General features: G+C 34.4%; 3 protein-coding genes and 2 non-coding genes across 7 annotated transcripts; all 5 read right to left on the reverse strand.

Moving 5' to 3' along the window:
• Positions 1–1,052: 1,052 nt before the first annotated feature.
• On the reverse strand, positions 1,053–2,038 carry LOC108338341 (uncharacterized). The gene is made up of 2 exons (XM_017575153.2): positions 1,752–2,038; positions 1,053–1,651 (listed from the first exon to the last, which is right to left on the reverse strand). The coding sequence occupies exons 1-2, from the start codon at positions 1,752–1,754 to the stop codon at positions 1,175–1,177; spliced, it is 480 nt and encodes a 159-aa protein (XP_017430642.1). The 5' UTR covers positions 1,755–2,038; the 3' UTR covers positions 1,053–1,174.
• A 401-nt stretch (positions 2,039–2,439) lies between these two features.
• LOC108337502 (pentatricopeptide repeat-containing protein At5g61800) lies at positions 2,440–4,325 on the reverse strand. Its single transcript, XM_017574045.2, has 2 exons — positions 2,787–4,325; positions 2,440–2,578 (listed from the first exon to the last, which is right to left on the reverse strand). The coding sequence occupies exons 1-2, from the start codon at positions 4,200–4,202 to the stop codon at positions 2,489–2,491; spliced, it is 1,506 nt and encodes a 501-aa protein (XP_017429534.1). The 5' UTR covers positions 4,203–4,325; the 3' UTR covers positions 2,440–2,488.
• On the reverse strand, positions 4,307–4,388 carry TRNAS-AGA (transfer RNA serine (anticodon AGA)). Its single transcript has one exon. It is a non-coding gene; the product is annotated as a tRNA-Ser (tRNA).
• Positions 4,389–8,169: 3,781 nt separating this feature from the next.
• Positions 8,170–8,251, reverse strand: TRNAS-AGA (transfer RNA serine (anticodon AGA)). Its single transcript has one exon. It is a non-coding gene; the product is annotated as a tRNA-Ser (tRNA).
• A 2,038-nt stretch (positions 8,252–10,289) lies between these two features.
• LOC108323851 (calcium-dependent mitochondrial ATP-magnesium/phosphate carrier protein 2) lies at positions 10,290–13,731 on the reverse strand. Of its 3 annotated transcripts, none has more exons than XM_017556635.2 (5): positions 13,506–13,731; positions 12,742–13,342; positions 11,023–11,805; positions 10,797–10,887; positions 10,290–10,631 (listed from the first exon to the last, which is right to left on the reverse strand). In XM_017556635.2, exons 2-5 carry the CDS (start codon positions 13,175–13,177, stop codon positions 10,439–10,441), a joined length of 1,503 nt encoding a protein of 500 aa, XP_017412124.1. In that variant the 5' UTR covers positions 13,178–13,342; positions 13,506–13,731; the 3' UTR covers positions 10,290–10,438. The 3 variants fall into 3 exon arrangements, with proteins under 3 accessions (XP_017412124.1, XP_017412126.1, XP_017412127.1); XM_017556637.2 differs by having other exon boundaries at positions 12,742–13,276; positions 13,506–13,730; XM_017556638.2 differs by lacking the exon at positions 13,506–13,731 and adding an exon at positions 13,418–13,432 and having other exon boundaries at positions 12,742–13,276.
• Positions 13,732–18,673: the final 4,942 nt, after the last annotated feature.

Raw genomic sequence — 18,673 nt, forward strand, 5'->3', positions numbered from 1 at the left:
ATCAACTTGCTTACTTAAATAAAATATGTAATAACGTTCATTAAATAGCAATAAATATAATAAATATGAGAACTAAATAAGAGTACATATGAGGACGGATAAATATGAGATGGACATTGAAATAGAAGTTAATACATAATATCAATTATGGTCTTATATTTAATATCTAATTTAATTCATTATCAAACTCAATATTATCATTTAAAACATTTAATATTTAATTAAAAAAACAAATATTATTCATTTCTATATTCAAACTCAATATAAACATTAATCAAAATGCAATATAAAAATTCAAAATATACTTAATTAAATCAGAAAAATTAAATTCACGTAAATTGGACTAAAGTTTAAAAAAATAACTAACTCTAATTTTTAATTTAATCGTTAAATATAAACAAAAAAAATGTGTAAGAAAATATAAATATAGAGTAGAAATTTTAATTCCTTTTATATTTCCCAAAATTTTAAATTTATTGTGTATAATTAGAAGACAAAAAATGTGGATATACTTTTAGACATTTTGTACTCAAGTTAACTGTTCGTCAAAATTAGAAAGAATTCAACTCTTCGACACTTAAATTAATTGTGATAAAAATTAGAAAGTAATTCAGACAATACCTAAAAAAGAACATTGACAAAAAAATGAAAACATACAAAATTTAATATTAAAATATAAACATAAAAATGTGTAAGAAAATATAAATATTATCGTATGGAAATTTTAATTCCTTTTAAAGATTATTATGTATAATTAAAACACAACAAAAGTTTGGATATATTTTCATACATACATAATAGGAATAAGTTTCGTTATCTAACTCTTGACAAGTACTTAAATCAATTATTTTTTTATATAAATTAGAGATTTTTACATTTTGAAATGCATGAATGTAATTTAACTAAAAAGTATTTAAATTTTATTACATTTAAAATAAGTAATATATGAAAAATAAAAATACTATCACGACGAAAGGAGTGAAATCGCTTTTGTTTTTATCTTGTTCATATCATTCTATTAATTTTAGTCGTGCTGTTGTATAAATAAATAGTTATTGAAGCTTGGTCTCTTTAAGTTGAAGAAGCAAAGTAGCAAAAGCCACTACATAGAGTTACAGAGAGGTGGTTGAGCTGTATTTACAATGGAAGTGAAGGTTTGTTAGATTTAGAATACTCAGACGTGGGAAGGATCAACGCCGACGGATTTCAGAGTTTCGAGACGGGGTGTGTGGGCATAGGCATCTTTGCTAACGGGGTTAGCGATGTGGTGGTGGTCGGGGTAGCTGCGGTCTTGCACGTGCGCAACTTTCCGGAAGAAGGAGTGCTTGATGAACTTGTCAGCCTCCTCCGCCACGTGGTCGGGATCCACCACTTCGGGGAGAGTCTCTCTTCTCTGCTTCTTCACGCGCACCGTTGGGGAATTCCTCAGTTGCTGCCACGCAGTGTGGAGACCCAGCCCCATCGCCGTCGTCATCATCCCAATCGCCACGTACACCGCCACAAAGTCCTTTTTCGTTGAGTTCCTCTTTTGCTGGTTGAGACGCCCGTAATCAGCCGAAGCTGCGTACGCTTTCATCTTCGGTGCTGTTGCGGTTGCGTACGCTGCCTTACCTCCGACGCCGCTTTTCAACACCGCTAACCAATTTCCCCTCTGCACCACATCACAACTTCATTGTCAATAACACTGCTACATATTAACATAAATGCATCGTACACATATATAATTACTTGAAGAAACAACAAAATCCTACCATGATTCCGATTCACTTGTTGTCGTTGTTTCTTGCAGCTGCGAAAACTGAGATCAGTTTGTGTTCGTTATTTGTATGCTGTCGTCGCTGATTCTAGTGGCGCGCTTATATATAGTTTGGTGGATATGATTGACGAAGTGAGTCTAGGCAGAGAAAGAAAGTTCTGGAGCCACGTTGCATGATGTGGAATGCACAGGACACATGTCACTTTATGCTTTTGACACGTCAACCTTAGAAGGCTCCGGAAGCGTCACGCTTTTTTTATAGTTTATAGTAAGGACTCGAATCATACTTCTCACTGCCTAAAACATAATGTAATAAGATATTGCATTGGATTTCTGAATTCCTTCAGGATAAGTATAGATTTCATTTCAGAAAAAGAAGTTTAATGAATTTATAATGTGACACAAAATGTATGGTGAAGAATCATGGAAATAAATTTCAAAATAAATCTAATATAGTCATGTAAATTCTTTGCCTGAACCTTCCTGTGCTTAGGACACTTTTTCAACTCAACCTTTTTGTAATTTTTATATATGGACCGCACAAGAATGGATTTTGTGTTTGTTTTTTATTCAAAATACGACTGATATTGATTGCAAAGTCACGAAATGATATTGTTTTAGGGCAGAGATTTAAATACGACTGATGTTGATAGTGCTTCATTATGTATTCTTGAAAGTTCTTTAGTTGGGATTTTCTCGCTCTTATTTCAAGAACAAAAAGAACGACTTTACTCAAAAATGTAATAGGCGACGTATTTCCTGTGATGCATAGCCACGAACCAAAAGAAGGTCTTTGAAGGCCTCACAAAGCTCTTGAGCTGGCTGGAGGACACCAAAAAACAAAGAATAATATTTAGTTACAAACAAAAACAATAATAAAGATCCTAACGTAACATGCAAATAATCTATACACATCCCTCCCCCCATAATCTATCATCCGAATCTTAGCCTAGGTATCGTCATTCAGTCTGATCAAACTACGACCAGTAATCTTCTTGGCCCTTTTGTTGGCACTCAATGATCTCCTTACCTTGACTAAATCATCCCATTGTCCTCTGTTAGCATAAATATTAGCCAAAACAGAATACACCCCACCATCTTCAGGCTTAATCTCCATTACTTGCTTCGCTGCTTTCATTGCAACCTCAACATTCCCATGAATCCTACACCCTCCAAGCAACCCTCCCCACGCAAACACATCACCCCCACTTGGCATCCCTCTTATCATCTCCACCGCTTCCTCAATCAACCCAGCCCTGGCAAACATATCAGCCATGCATCCATAATGCTTCTCCTCCCGAGCAACCCCATACACAGTTTCCATCTCCTGAAAAACCTTTCGCGCTTCACGAACTAGACCCCCATGGCTACACCCCACCAACACCCCCAACAAGCTCACCCCATCAGGCTTCACTCCCTCCGCAACCATTCTAGAAAAATACTCCAACACCATCGATCCTTCTCCGTGAATCGCAAACCCAACAAGCATGGCATTCCACGTGAACACTTCCTTCTCCTCGCAAGACTCAAACACATCCCTCGCAGTCTCAACACACCCACATTTCGCATACAAGTCGACCAACCCCGTTGCCAAATACGAATCAACTCGTATCCTATTACGTTTAATGTAATCATGAACGATGCTACCTTGTTTCAACTCCCCCAACCGAGCACAAGCGGAGAGAACCGACACCAGCGCTATATTATCCGGCTTAACCTCCAAAGCCATCATGTCAGTAAAGAGTTCAATGGCTTGGTTCCAAAGTTTCGAGTGAGTATACCCCGCGATCATGGTCCCCCAGGATACTTCATCTCGCACGGGCATTTCGTCGAACAGTTGCCGCGCGCGGGAAATCTGGCGGGTTTTTACGAGTCCGTTAATCAAGGCGTTGTTGGAGACAACGTCTCTGTGGGGACATTCGTAGAAGAGCTTGTAGGCATCGTTGACTCTATCGAGGATGGAGTAAACACGTATGAGAGAGTTGAAGGCGTACAAATGGGGTAAAAGGCCGAACTTGAGGAGTTGAGAGTGAAGGGATTGGGCGAGGGAGATGGAAGAGAGTTGAGAGCAGGCTTTGAGGACAAAAGGGAAGGTGTGAAAGTCAGGGGGAAGGGAGAGGCGGCGGAGGGTGGAGAAGAGGCGGAGGGCAGGGAGAGGGGAGAGGAGGAGGGTATGGATTCTGATGAGGGTGTTGAAGGAGAATGTGGTGGGGTTTGGGAGGGAATGGAAGAGGGAGAGTGCATAGTAGGTTATTATGGAGTTGGAATACTGGGTTGTGGCGGTGTTGGGGGCGGAGAGTAGGGTGGTGAGGGTGAAGAGGATGTTGTTGAAGATGGGGGGTGTGTGGGGAGGTAACACACCGGTGGTGACGATGTGGCCGTGGATTTGGCACAGTTGGGAAATGGATTTGCATTGACTTAGTAGTTGCAGAGTGTTTTGACGCATTGGAGATTCATATGTTGCCCACAGTGGAGCAAGCAAAATAGAAAGAACCAAAACACACAATACAAGTAATTTGAATGTTGGAGTTAACTAAAAAAACCTAAAATCGTGAACGGCAGGATTCGAACCTGCGCGGGCAGAGCCCACATGATTTCTAGTCATGCCCGATAACCACTCCGGCACGTCCACTTTGATATTATGCTTACCAAGAAATAATTTATAATATTATATTAAATAAATTATATTGTATAATGTTGTAAAATTATAATTCTCTGCATGAGCTTCCTACTCCATAGGTTACTAATGGAGAGTATGGATGATTCTAATTACTTTCTTTTCCATCTTTTAATTAATTGTATTTATAAACCTTTTCCCATCTTTTATCTTCTGACAATATGAGTATCTACAATTTTAATATAATTTTCAAAAAATAAACAGTGGATTAATTATATGATGAACAGAACTTATTTTAATGGGATGACTCAAGATTATTCAGATAATGCTAAAAGAAACTAATAAAAAATTGTTTTGAGTAGATGTCTTTGAAATGTGGTTTGACTCTTTCAATATGAAAAAAAAAACTTGAATCAAATCAAATTAATTTTGTAAAAGGTAAAACATCTCTAATCTATATTCGGCCTAAATTTAATTAATTAAATTACATTTAAAATTCAGAAATCCAGTAAAATAAAGTTAAAAAATAAATAAGAATTGGATAGGTTCTTCATAGCTACCTGGACCTAATAAGGTGATTTATTTTATAAGGAGGGGTTTGAATAATCGGTATTCCTCTTGGTACGGAAAGATGGCATAGCCTAAATTGAGGTTATATAATGAGAAAGAAGAATAAGAAAAAGTAGAGTATTGGTTTTTCTTTAGTTATAGTACACTCATGGCCGAATTTGGTAAGCCCACTGAACCATTAATGGCTATTTTATTAGCACTTATCTTCTCATGCACGCGCCCCTATTCAATGGTGCCAACCCACTCTGCTACATTTCTTAAATGCAAGTGCTCATCCACAACCCTATTCTCTCTTTACACTTGCCTCTTTTGTCTCTATCACCACTTTAACCTACCACCTTTTATTATTATAACCATTTTTTCACTTTTTTTCTTACCTCTTTTTCAACCCTCTTTTTCATCGTTAATCTCTTTGAAATGGGCAGCCTCAACGGAATTTGTGAGAGAATTTGTTTAAAGCAGAAGAACAATAATATGCTTAATAGAATATTTTTTTATGGATGGAAATGTGATTTGATTCTTTTTTTTAATGCCTATGCTTATGTGTTTTTTTTGTCGGTTTTCTCTGTTCCTTGCTTATAAGTTGGAATTGAAAGTAATGCTTCCACGTGTCTGTGCCTTTGAAGTGTTTATATATGCTTGAATGTTTGCAAGAATGTGATTCATTCCAACTGCTGGTAATGGAGAAAGAAGAAAGTGAAGAGGAAGATGAAAAAGAAGTTTGGTTATTGAGTATTATGCTACTCTCCTTCTAAAGCGAGAGTGTCAAAAGGCAATTCATGAAGGCTTAGGGAAGGCAAAGCCTTTCTTCCAGGTTCAATTCACATACCTGCACACTGGTTATTCAGCTTCGTAAGGTTTTAAAAAACAGTCTGCAACATGATCACATCGTTCATATTTGCCTAAACATCATTTGATGAAATTGTGACGCAGCTGCGATTTAAAACCTTGCAGCTAGTTAACACAGACACAGACTGCAGTTTCATCTTGAAGTAATGCTTATGTTGAGCTCATTTACTGTGTTTTTCTTTCACCTATTATAGTCCGTTTGAAACTTTTAATGGTGGATTCAGGTAGGGAGGTAGTGAGTAATTTGAGATATAGCCATGTAGGAAATGTAATATTTTCCCGTGCTTTATTGGAAGCCATGAATAAAGTGAACTGTTTGCTGTTATCATGAAAGAATAGGTGTTGAACTGTTTGCTGCTGTTACGAAAGAATAGTTGCGGATATTTGTCTTAAAATTTATCTTTTGCTCTACTTTCTTCAGCTTTATCTTGCTTTTTTTTACTATAATTATCTTTTATTTATTTATTTCACACATTTAAAATAAAATTTACAACTCAAAATAAGCACAAAATAACTAAAACATAAAACAATATAAAAATAAGATAAATTTAAAAATTAAACAAGATAAAATTACGAAAGAGTTGATTTTATTTACAAAACTTAAGTAGAAAATAACTTTATCAGTCACAAACAATTGCACCTTGACCCTTTCCCTTAACAATATTTACAGTGTGAATTACACCATTGTCACTCAACAACTACACTCTTTTTTCCAACACAAAACCTCTTCTTATAAAATACCACAATTCCTTCTTTTCAACATAACTCATATTCTTAAGTATCCTTCTCTACTATATTTCATTGTCCCATTATTTATGAATTTTTCACCCTGAATGACCACCACTTCAAAAAAATCCTCAAACATCTAAATCTATATATAAATATATAAGAATTACCTTGTCAAATAGTCATGTCGCAAGTATTTGTGATAAAATCTAAGGATAGTAAATGAATACGATAGATAATGAATAATAAATGATTTAATACTCGTATATAAACAAATTTGATACAGATATCATACTACCCATACGTACCTACGAGTATCTATTGCAAATAAAAAATTAAAATTGATTTAATTTTTTTTTAGGTTAAATTTAATTAAAATTAGAATATAATTTATATTTTATTAGGTTAAATTTAATTAAAAATAAAATTTAATTTAATTAACATTATTTTATATTTATTTTGTAATTTTATTTAGATTTCATTTTAAAATGTATATATTATATTTTTAAAATATTTGAAGGTATCCTTTTTTATAATAATATTTTAATATTTTACCGATAATGAAACAATATGTCAATTTTTTTTGTTAACAATCAGATCGTAGATAGACACTAGTACAACTCATTATTATTGGACCTATAACTGCGAAAACAATACATATTACAACTCATACTCCAAAATAGTCAAACACAAAATTTAAAATGGGAGACCACAACTGATAGACTTTAAATGCATATTGGACCTTATCAAACAACAAACAATGAAACAATCCATAAGTTGCGCACGAAACTCGATAGGGTGTTGCTCTCTCCACCACCCCAAGAACTCCCTACACCTCTCCATTAATTTTTTTATTCCAAAAATATCTTATACCTCCTCACTATCTTATTTGCTATTGGCTTTATCAATGAATTAGTCCTTAAATAGCCCAGCCTCAATATGCCACCAGTTTCCTCGTTGAAGTTTATCCCATCTAGCATTTCTTTTGTGCACCCAACTGTCAAATTATTCAGTTTTTCTTCCTTCCCATTTGAACTACCTACCTAGTATGATATTGTCAGTGCCAAAGAACACCTTTGTAGATGATCCATCAGCATATTTGTCAATGATAACATCATAAATGTCTAAAATCAAAACATTGTAGTGCAAAAGCTATGCAAATGGGGTGGTGATGTTGTGCTAGCAGACAAACATTGTGAAGCCTTTGATACAAAAATGTGGGACATGCGTTTGTCCTTTAAACGGATGTCGATATCCGTGCACGGATGTTGACATTCGTTTAAGACATATATGAAGGGTAAAAAAGAAATGGGAAGGTCAGCCCTGTGTGATGATGGAGAGAGTAACTCTCAACTCGATAATAAGCAATAAAACTCATTTTCACATCTTCGATAATCCAAGCTAAATGCTCCAATTAAAAAAATTGATAATTCTTCTTAGGCAATATTACATTTCCAACAAAATCACTCGCATAAACCTCATATCTCGCTTTCGTCTAAACTCTCTTTTCGTTTATTAAATTGTCCTAATAATAAACAAAAAATCCACATCACCAATCCATCTTAGACAGATCAATCAAGCATTCACTCCATTGTTAACTATTTTAACTAAAAGTAACAGCAGAAAATCAAAAAGATCCAAAACGTAAAGACGTGAACGGCAGGATTCGAACCTGCGCGGGCAGAGCCCACATGATTTCTAGTCATGCCCGATAACCACTCCGGCACGTCCACATTTGTGATGTTTTTGGCATTTAGCTCATAATATTTAGCTCTATAATTCCGTGTGATTATGTTATATTATAATTTTATTTCTTTTTAAATTTTGTTTTGAGATGCCAAATTATGATCAATATTTGAAATTTTAAGATATTTATTATAACAATGTAAATAAAAAAACATAAAAAAGAAGGACTTCACAAATAGTCTTGAATTTAGAAAAACGTCACTTGCATCTCCAATGATAGCAAATAACAATGCAAATGATGGCAAATAAGAAAAAAACAAATTGAAGAACCAATGTCATAAATTTATCTGTGGGTTCATTGAGGGGGAAATTTGGGCGAAACATGTAAGAGGTGTTTCAAATATCCTTTCTCAATGAAATTTATAATTATGTATGACTTGGCAATGCTTGAATGAACATTATTTTCTACTCCTTGCTTATACGTTGGAATTGAAAGTAATCCTTCCACGTGTCTGTGCCTTTTAAGTGATTCATTTCAACTGCTGTCTAAGCCAAGTAATGGAGAAAGAAGAAAGTGAAAAGGAAGATGGAAACGAAGTTTGGCTCTTGAGTATTATGCTACTCTCCTTCTAAAGCGAGAGTGTCAAAAGGCAATTCATGAAGGTTTAGGGAAGGCAAAGCCTTTCTTCCAGGTTCAATTCACATACCTGCACACTGGTTATTCAGCTTCATAAGATTTTAAAAAATAGTCTGCAACATGATCACAATTGTAATCACATAGTTCATATTTGCCTACAGTAGCGCATCATTTGATGAAATTGTGACACAACTGCAATTTAAAACCTTGCAGCTAGTTAACACAGACACAGACTGCAGTTTCATCTTAAAGTAATGTTTATGTTGAGTTCATTTACTGTGTTTTTCTTTCACCTATTATAGTCAGTTTGAAACTTGGAGTCAGGTAGGGAGGCAGTGAGTGATTTGAGATATAGCCATATAGGAAATGTAACATTTTCCCATGTTTTGTTGGAATTGGAAGCCATGAATAAAGTGTACTGTTTGCTGCTATCATGAAAGAATAATTGGTATTGTCAATATCTACTTTCTGCTGTCAATTACTGTTTTTCACATTTGTGCTGAGATGACATGTCAATTTTTCGAATATGCAAACTTTAAGTATGCAATTTACGCGTAGAAGTAAGAATACAGAAGGACATCTTGAGTGTGCCAAGCTAGTGACAGGTAGTTTTATGAACGATTACGGTGCATATCACATGGGAAGTTTTATGCAATGTATGGTTCATGTGCATCCTAACACCATGATATTACACCTAACCCAACAACCAAAACTTGATGTGATGTCATAAACAGAAATGAATGCATTATGAATTGCACATTGCATGCTTCCACAAACTAAATGCCCATGACAAGGTCGATATCAGATAAAATGACCTTAGAAAGTGGTTCATGTATTTCGATATTACAAGAAAAGTGATCATTTATTCGACACGTATGAGAAAGTGATCTCATCAGTCTGAAAAGATTCTTAGATATGTCTACGGGTTTCTGCCCAAACACCACACAAACAAGACAGTGCAAAAGTTAGGCATATGAAAATCCACATGGCTGAACAGGAAAGAGATCTTCTTATCCTGTAGCAGAGCAAAATGATCAATAGACAGCTATTACTTTATTCACCAGGAATTCCAAAATACAAGAGTCCGAGGTTTCCTCTAAAGCTGTTCTCTGTACTAAAAACCCAAGTATGATAATAATCCCTATTTCGTTTCCAATCCATGTTCCTTGCACTTACATGTAGAGTTAGTTACATTGTATATTCAACAAGATCTCAAAAGAATTCACTATCAATTCTATTCACTTAAAAATCCATACGTCACTTTTCCAGGTGAATGGAATTTCTAGTGACATGAAAATAGAGGAGAACCACAATTATGTGCTTTCGCTTTTGACTATATGAAATAGTTGAAAAAGTACAGATTGAGTGGATATAACCTATTACCTTAGTACGTCTAGAGTACAACCTAGTTTCTCAATATTTTAGTTCAGATAAGCAAGGGGAAAAACTTTCTGACTACAAAATCGTGTTTTAAGATATCCTCAGAAGAATGACTATCTGTAATAGTACCTACAGGACTAGTACTCTCTGTTCTTCGTCACCATCAACAATTCCAGGCTTTATAATATTTGAAATTAGCCAGTTTAACTATGACACTCTACTCAACATCTAGATTCTTCTTCATGTATTCATAAACCATATAAGTAATGCTTGCAGCTGGCACAACTTTGAGGAGATTAGGAATGAGCCCCTTGTAGAAACCTCTAAAGCTTTCATCCCTAAAAGTTTTCCGGAATGCATCAAACATTCCCTTGTAAGCACGGTTATTGTTGATAGGTTGTGCCTGCAGCCTAAGAATCATGATAAAAGATATGTCAACAAAGAGCCCAGAGAAAGGATCAATAAGAAACCTAGAGTAAAAGAACAAAACTGATACCTCCCTCCCCCACAATCCATATTTCCATTTGGTCGAAAGAGAGCAGAGAAATAACATTACTACTGACACAACTTTATACCTTGTCCTAATAACCTGCAGCGGATAGACACAAGTGGCTCCAAGAGCACCTGAAATTGTCCCACATCCAAGTTGTACTAGAGGACCAGGTTCTGTGAAGGAGAAAAAATAATAGAACTTTTTAAGTTTCAATACTTTAGAACTGTTGATTTTTAATTAAAAAAATACAAACTGGTAAAATAAAATCATTATGTTCAAGAGATAATATGGTTGCAGTAATATCATACCACTGTCATGAAGAATATATCTCTTGGATATATCTTTCAAGGTGTCATATACAGTTAGATCAATCCCTGCATAGGGAATTATACCCAGAAGAGATGGAACAAGCCCTCTGTAGAAAGCCCGAGGTCCCTCATGGACCCATATATCCTTTGTAAGAGTACTAATTTTAGGAACCCTTCCACCATCAGAAGCACAAGTCTGTAACCTAGTTTTGACAAGATCCATTGGATAGATAGCAATCTGTGCAACCGCACCAGCCATACCACCTGCAAAAAGTCTTCCTGCAGTACCGATATCTGACTTTCCCTGTTGAGCATCTCCAATTACATTTTTCAGCATTTCATAAGCATAGAACTTGATGGCACTCTCTGGAGCTACCTTGATCACATTCAATCCATTACCTCGGAAAAACCCTAATAAACCATCTCGTTGCCATATCTTCATCACTGCCGGCATAATAGAAGCTCTTCCAGTCTGAACTTGTAAGACCACCTTTAAACGATCAAGAGGAGCAGTTGCTGTACGAGAAGCAGCTCCTGCTATTGCCCCAGCAATAAAATATCTGCTCCTGTGCACATGTTTGCTGATGCCTTCAGGAATGACAGCTTGTTCCCCAATGTCAACAAGGCACACCCTCTCCCAATGCTGATATATATTTTCAATAGTTGCTTCATGAGGATAAAGTAGAAGAAAATCTCTCCACTCTTCAAAAGTGATAATTCCGTTATTATCCTTATCAACATGCTCCACAAAGCGAGCAAGCTCCTCCTCATCAATTTCAATCCCTGCAACATAAAAGCTGAATATGCTTACAATAAATACAACAGAAAAACTTACACAAAGGTACCAAGGAATATCATCTAGAAAAGTCTATAAGAATTACAAATATATGATCAGATCACCACATACAAGAAATGAAAATAGTGACGAAGAAAATAAGTAACAAACACAATAGAATTTACCTTCAAAGATTGAAGTTGAAGCAGATTTCACAAATCTAAAGAACCATTCATATTAGTAGAATTATTCAAAAAGTTATTTCTTTCTTTTTTTAATTCATAAACAACACTAGAACGTCTTCAAAAGAAGCACGTTCAAAAATCACAAGGATTGGGCACATTGGTGAACAAATGTAAAAACCCTGCAGTCTCTCAAGAGGTAGGGCTTAACCTTTTCTCCCAAATAACTGTTATGATTACAACCACATATGTCCTTTGTAAACCAAACCTTTATAGTCGGAATTATAGAATCTACAAATAAGCTCACCCGATCACAACCACCGGATACAATTCAAGTTTCAGAAACAACATCGAATGTCAACATGTCTTGGCCCACTCACAGAAAAAATGAACAGCCAACAACATACTAAAAACACTACGAGGACATAATGGTGAAGAGGACAGAGCAAATAACTGCAACTCCAATTAAATAATAATTTAACTTCCATGCATCGTGAACGTAAAGATTTTTGCATCATGAATCAATGAGAAACCATCTTAGGCATGTCAATTATTCAAAAACCATCTTAGCCATAACCTTCAAAATAATTATTACAAAAGTCAACGGCCTTACCATATATTATAACATGTTCAATTATGTTAACATGTAATTGAAAGACAATTTAAATTTTTTGGCATGCAGTAATTAAAATCCATGAGGCACAATACACAATGAGCTAAATGAGTGGTATTAAACTTTGAAGGAGGTAAAAGAATACCTACCAGCCCTGACAAGTGCATCCCAAAGCTCTTCAGGGAGAATGCAGCCATTGTGCTCCACATCAATGGCCTGAAATATGCGATAAAGCTCCAACTCCTTGTCATCCATGTAACGCCTGAAATCATGGTAATCAATCCTACCATCCCTATCAGCATCACACACCTTGAAAAGCTCCTTGGCATACTTATACTCAGGGGGAATCTGCAGTGCAGACAAACCAGACTCAATGTGAGCATAGTCCAAGTACCCATCATTGGCAGCATCGAAGAAATCGAAGAGACTCCGAATTCGAAGATCCCTCTCGTCTTTGGTCTCACGCAAGGCAAGAAGCACGTGATCCATCGAAACCGGGCCCGTTTTCTTGCCACGGCCATGATCGGCTTTCGCTTTCGAAAACCCCACCTTCTCCATGTCTATGGCTTGGCCTGCCCCGGACATGCTCTTTCGCTAAGAATCTCAAAAACTCGGAAAATTAGAAATACCCAATGGGGCATTTGAATTTTGAAGGACCGAAAGATGCTATCTTTGGCCTCAGATCTGCGTAGCGGTTACGTGGGGTTGGAAGGGTCAAAATCTCGAAATTCAAAAGTCGTAAACCACCAACTGGAAAAATAAAACCAGCGATAAAATTGAAGGGGATGGGTCAAAGGAGAGAAGAAAGTTACAAAAGAGAATCACCTGAAGCTAATTGGACTAAGCAGAGTGTGCACTGTGATGGTGCAAAAGATAACAGGAAGAAGAATAACGAAGAAGAAGAAGAAGTTACCTGAAAAAATTGCAATTGGCGAGGACAGTTTTTTAATTAAGCAGCAATATATATATATATATATACACGACTATATATAATATATATAAATAAGGGAAGGAATGTGATATTATGCAGTGTTTTGTGGAAACTGAATGAGTATTAACGAAGAGAGGTTCTGCACAGTGTGAGTGAGAGAGGGTACTTGTCTGATAAGCAAATCAATCAATTTCTGTTTCTGATTTAGTTGCGCTTTCCTTCTTTGTTAAGCAGGTAGAGAGGAAAAGAGGATATTATATTTCATCAAAACAAAATGAACAGAAAAAAGGGATATTATGTTATTATTATGTGGATATTCCTCTCAACCTGTCTCTATTACCAGTTTCCTTTTAACTACTTCGTACAAGGTGAATGTACATTTTAGGAGCATTTCTAATTCTGAAATCAAATATAAAATCTATAGATATCTAATAAAATATATTATATAAATCATACTATTAATTTATATTAAAGATATTAGTGTAAATGATTATTTTTAATTATTGATTTCTCTTTGTAAATATTATTGAAATTTGGTTTAGAGATAGAGATGGATGAGATACAACTAATTGATTCTTTTTAAAAAAAACACACAGATTAATGATTATAATATGATACAGTGGAAAGATTAAATATTTTATTTTGTTACGACGAATGAATATGATTTTTTATGGAAATAAAATCATTGTGTTGATTTTGATTTACAGAGAATAATATAATTAATTTAATATTTTATGTTTATTTATTTATTTAGATATTTTTATAATAAATATAAATATTTTTTTTAAATGTAATTTTTATTATGAACGTGGTTTCTCATGTTTTATATATTTTTATTTTATTATTTGAATAATTTTTCATTTAATAATAAATAATTAATAGATTTTGAAATGTCATTAAGACGTTAAAATTAATAGTGATATTTTATTTGAAAATATATTTTAATATAAAATGGTGATATTTTATTTTAACAAATCTATTAGTGCAATAGTTTTTTTATTATGGGAACTCTCGATTATAAAAATACAAGCATCACAATATATGAATAAAAAAATTAAATGACTAAAAATATTACTTTTACTCTACACAGTTGATTTCTTTTAGGAAAAATTTGCTACCAAAATACTTACTTTCTAGAAAATAGGAAATTGGAAGAAATATTTTTTTATTGATAATGAAAATTTAAATTTCATGAAATAAAAGACATTTTACTGTTATAACAATATTCCGTTACTTTAATTAAATTATTTAGTGGATTAAATAATGATTTAATGTACCTTTTTAACTTTGAAAAAACTAGTACAAATATTCTCAAGAAGATTTAGAACAAACCAAGCCTTTATTATAGGAATAATGACTCCATCGCGTTCCACGATTTTAAAGAATTATTATTAAATTATTTAATGTAATAAATAGTTGAAAATGTATAGTAAAAATATAATATTGTGTTTAAATTCTCATAAACTTTATAAATATTTAGATAAATGATACGGTCTTTGAATGAATGAGGGCAATTCCAGAAAGAATGAAAAATCGAATTCAATCTTTAAACATGTAACAAATTCAAATTCATATCTAACTAATATTGTACCATAATAACAAATAATTTCTGATTTATTATCAAATTAATTAAAAATACATTTTAAAAACAAAAACAGTCTTATTAAATTTAACAACAAGATATTGTTTATATGTTTATAAATTAAAATAAACATATTTTTTTCAAAGCCAATTTCACATTACCTCACACAATCAAATTGAGAATTTAGCCATTATATGTGAATATTTATAACAATCCAAACCCTTATTTGTAGGAATAATGATTCTCTCACGTTTGGTAATTCCTGAATTTTTATTTTCCAAACAATCGTTATGATTGTTTTAATAATCATGTCTCGTTTTAAAGAGAAATGAAAAAAAGGTTACTTCATATTCTCATTATATATTTTCTTGTAATTTAAATACTTGTGAAAATATCTATATTGTAAAAAAAAAAATACATGAGAACGAGGAGTAAATATTTTAAAATAACTTGAGAACTCATTTTCGTAAGCACTTCTAGAATACAAAGTTTTTCATTTTACCTTTTATATATATATATATATATATATATATATATATATAGAAATAGTACTATTTTTGTTTTTCTTTTATTAGTGCCATTATTTTTCACATTTTTATATTACACTATTTATTTTCATTAATTCTATAATAATACTGTAACATCCTAAAAATACAGCGTAAAACCATATAATAGAATGATCACATATAATAATATTACAGTTCAGTTGTTACAAAAGATAAGATGTACGGTTATGACCGAACGACCTTACAAAAATAGCAGGGAGTTAAAACTGCACAAATGGCTACAAATATAGACGAACAACTTATAACCCTTCCTATGCTGAACGGTCAAATCAAAAGATAAAGTAAACGCATGACCGAATGCTCCTACAAAAGAGTAGGCCAACAACTGACCGAGCGTCCTAAGGTTCGACCTTCACGTCCGTCTCTTCCAATGCTTCTTCCAGCAACTCTTCTTCTTCTGCTCCTACCCACAGGGTGATCATCGCAATGACAAGGACAAACGAACGGGAATACATGACAAGACAGGAAATAGGGTAAGCTTATGTAATTTAATTCAAGTATCAACATATATTTCACACAATCAACTAAACAAGATAAATCATTAATTCTTTCATGCAAAGCCTAATACTAGACTCTGATTGTCCGGACTGTATGAGTTCTGTGTAGCTACGACGTTCGTGCACCCGGGTGATGTAGTAACTGAGATACCCTCAACAGCTGCCACCCGAGGTTAGTCCTATCTGTCCAAATTAACCATAAGGACTAGGACCTCCTGCCATTCCCACACATGACTTACCCTTCTCTATGTGAGAACGAGTAATCACGGAATATCAGGATGAACCGCAAGCTTAGTGTGCCCACATTCATACTTTACCAATTCCAATATCCATTCATGAGATATTCCTCCCCGGAATACTCTTTCATAATCAAAGTCATTTCATCCATATCATATTCCATCATCTTTCATCATTAAAACTTCAACTTAACCAATTTGAATAAAGATCCCGTAGGATACCAAATACCGAACGTTAGTTTTTAACCCAGAACGAGACTGAAAACTTGGAGTGAGACCGAGATGTCTCCAACTCAAAACAGATCAAATTGAGAGAGTTACTCACTTATTGTGAAAGGAACCGAATACAATAATAGTTCTCATAGGCTAAAAGAATCGAACATTATTTACCAAGTGAGCCAATTTAATGAACTGACTCTTGATAGTTCAAACCAAACACCGTAAAGCCTAGGCCGAGTACTAACACTCTAGGCCGAACACCATTAGAAACTGATACTGTAGGACATCAAATAATAATAACGGACGTAATTATATGAAGAAACCGAACGATATAAATACTTAGCTTTATTAATGAGTTTAACATCAAGGAGAACGAGTGCTAGTCAAAGACCGAGCACTGTAGAGACCGAACGCTATTGAGTTTGGCCGAATGCTCTTATTTTAAAAATCATATTATTGAATCAAGGTCGAGCGTTTGGTTTAAGACCGAACACTACTTAGTACGAGTACTTGGTGTAAGACTGAGTACTACTTAATACGAGCGTTTGGTGTAAGACCGAGCACTACTTAGTACGAGCGCTTGGTGTAAGACCGAGCACTACTTAATTTATAGAATAAAGGCTTGATAAATATAAGATATCATTTAACTAATGTTCAAGAACGAACGAAATATACAAATACATATAGATATACTGAAGTTTATAATCAAATACCAAGGAACGAATATCCTTGGTTGAACGCTTAAGTACAAATATTACAAAACGAAACGAAGACGCTAGTCTTCAACTAGAACTCTCTCCAAATGAAAGGATCCAGTTCCAACCGAGTCCACAAGAAAACCAAACACTATATCGAACGAGCGCTGGTCTAATACCAAACACTTATTAAGAACGAACGCTACTGAGAACGAACGCTTGTATAATTGAATGGTCAATATTGACTCTCGACAACATGGTTTAATACCAAACACTTATTAAGAACGAACGCTACTGAGAACGAACGTTGGTATAATTGAATGATCAATACTGACTCTCGACAACATCCCTACCCATTTCATGGCTTTCATTAATCATTGATACTTTTAAACGACATACCATATTTCATCATCAACCAAATCATCAAACACAATATCATTTCAGTTCTTCATACCGTCAACAATGCAATAACAACCATTTTTCATATTCATTCAAAAATCAACGAACATGCATCCATACAAAGCAAAAATCTAAATCAAATTATATAAGCTTCCCTTACCTCTAAGCGTGATCGAACGTTCACAAATGCAGCATATGGTTCGCCTCTATTAGAGACCTTAGCGTTCTACAGTCACGCCTTAAGAAACTAAATCAAACACAAGACCAGAAATACTCAGAATGAGAGGATCAACTCATGCAACCAAAAATCTGGGTTTGCATGCGACATAAAACACACGGCTGAGGGAGAGATGAACTTACCAGCTCGGAATCAAAAATTGATCGGTTCAAACGAACGCCCTCGACGCCGAGAGTACTCAGGTGTGGTTTGTTTGATGATCGGAGGAAGAAAAAAGTAAGATTTTGTAAAGGGAGGATGAAGAAATCTTAGAGAGAAGGAGGAGAAAATGAAAGTTCAGAACTTTGGGGAAGAAGAGTGCATGCAGAAGTGGCGTGAACTTTTGAAAACCCAGAATTTTACTCCTACCGTTATTAGCGAACAGCCAACCTCTTGCTGCCACCTATTTTCCACTCTCTGATTTTCAGCTCTCTTTCTTAACATTTGACTTCCACTCAAATGAGATTTTTAGTGAATTTTAAATGGGTTCTGACGAATATACGACATTGATATATAACGGTACATTTAGTTTTCATATTACATTGTTAAACTAAAAAATAATGTAATTTAAATAACCGATGCATATATAAAAATACAAAAATAGAACTATAAATAAAAATAAAATATATATGGGAGCTTGGTTTTGAAAATAGTGTAAGAATTCTGTTCCCTGAAGTATAGCTCTACACATTTGACCGAAAGGCCAAGATATATGGTGAGACCAACAACGTGGCGTGCA

Source organism: Vigna angularis, chromosome 1, assembly GCF_016808095.1.
Source record: "Vigna angularis cultivar LongXiaoDou No.4 chromosome 1, ASM1680809v1, whole genome shotgun sequence".
NCBI lineage: Eukaryota > Viridiplantae > Streptophyta > Magnoliopsida > Fabales > Fabaceae > Vigna > Vigna angularis.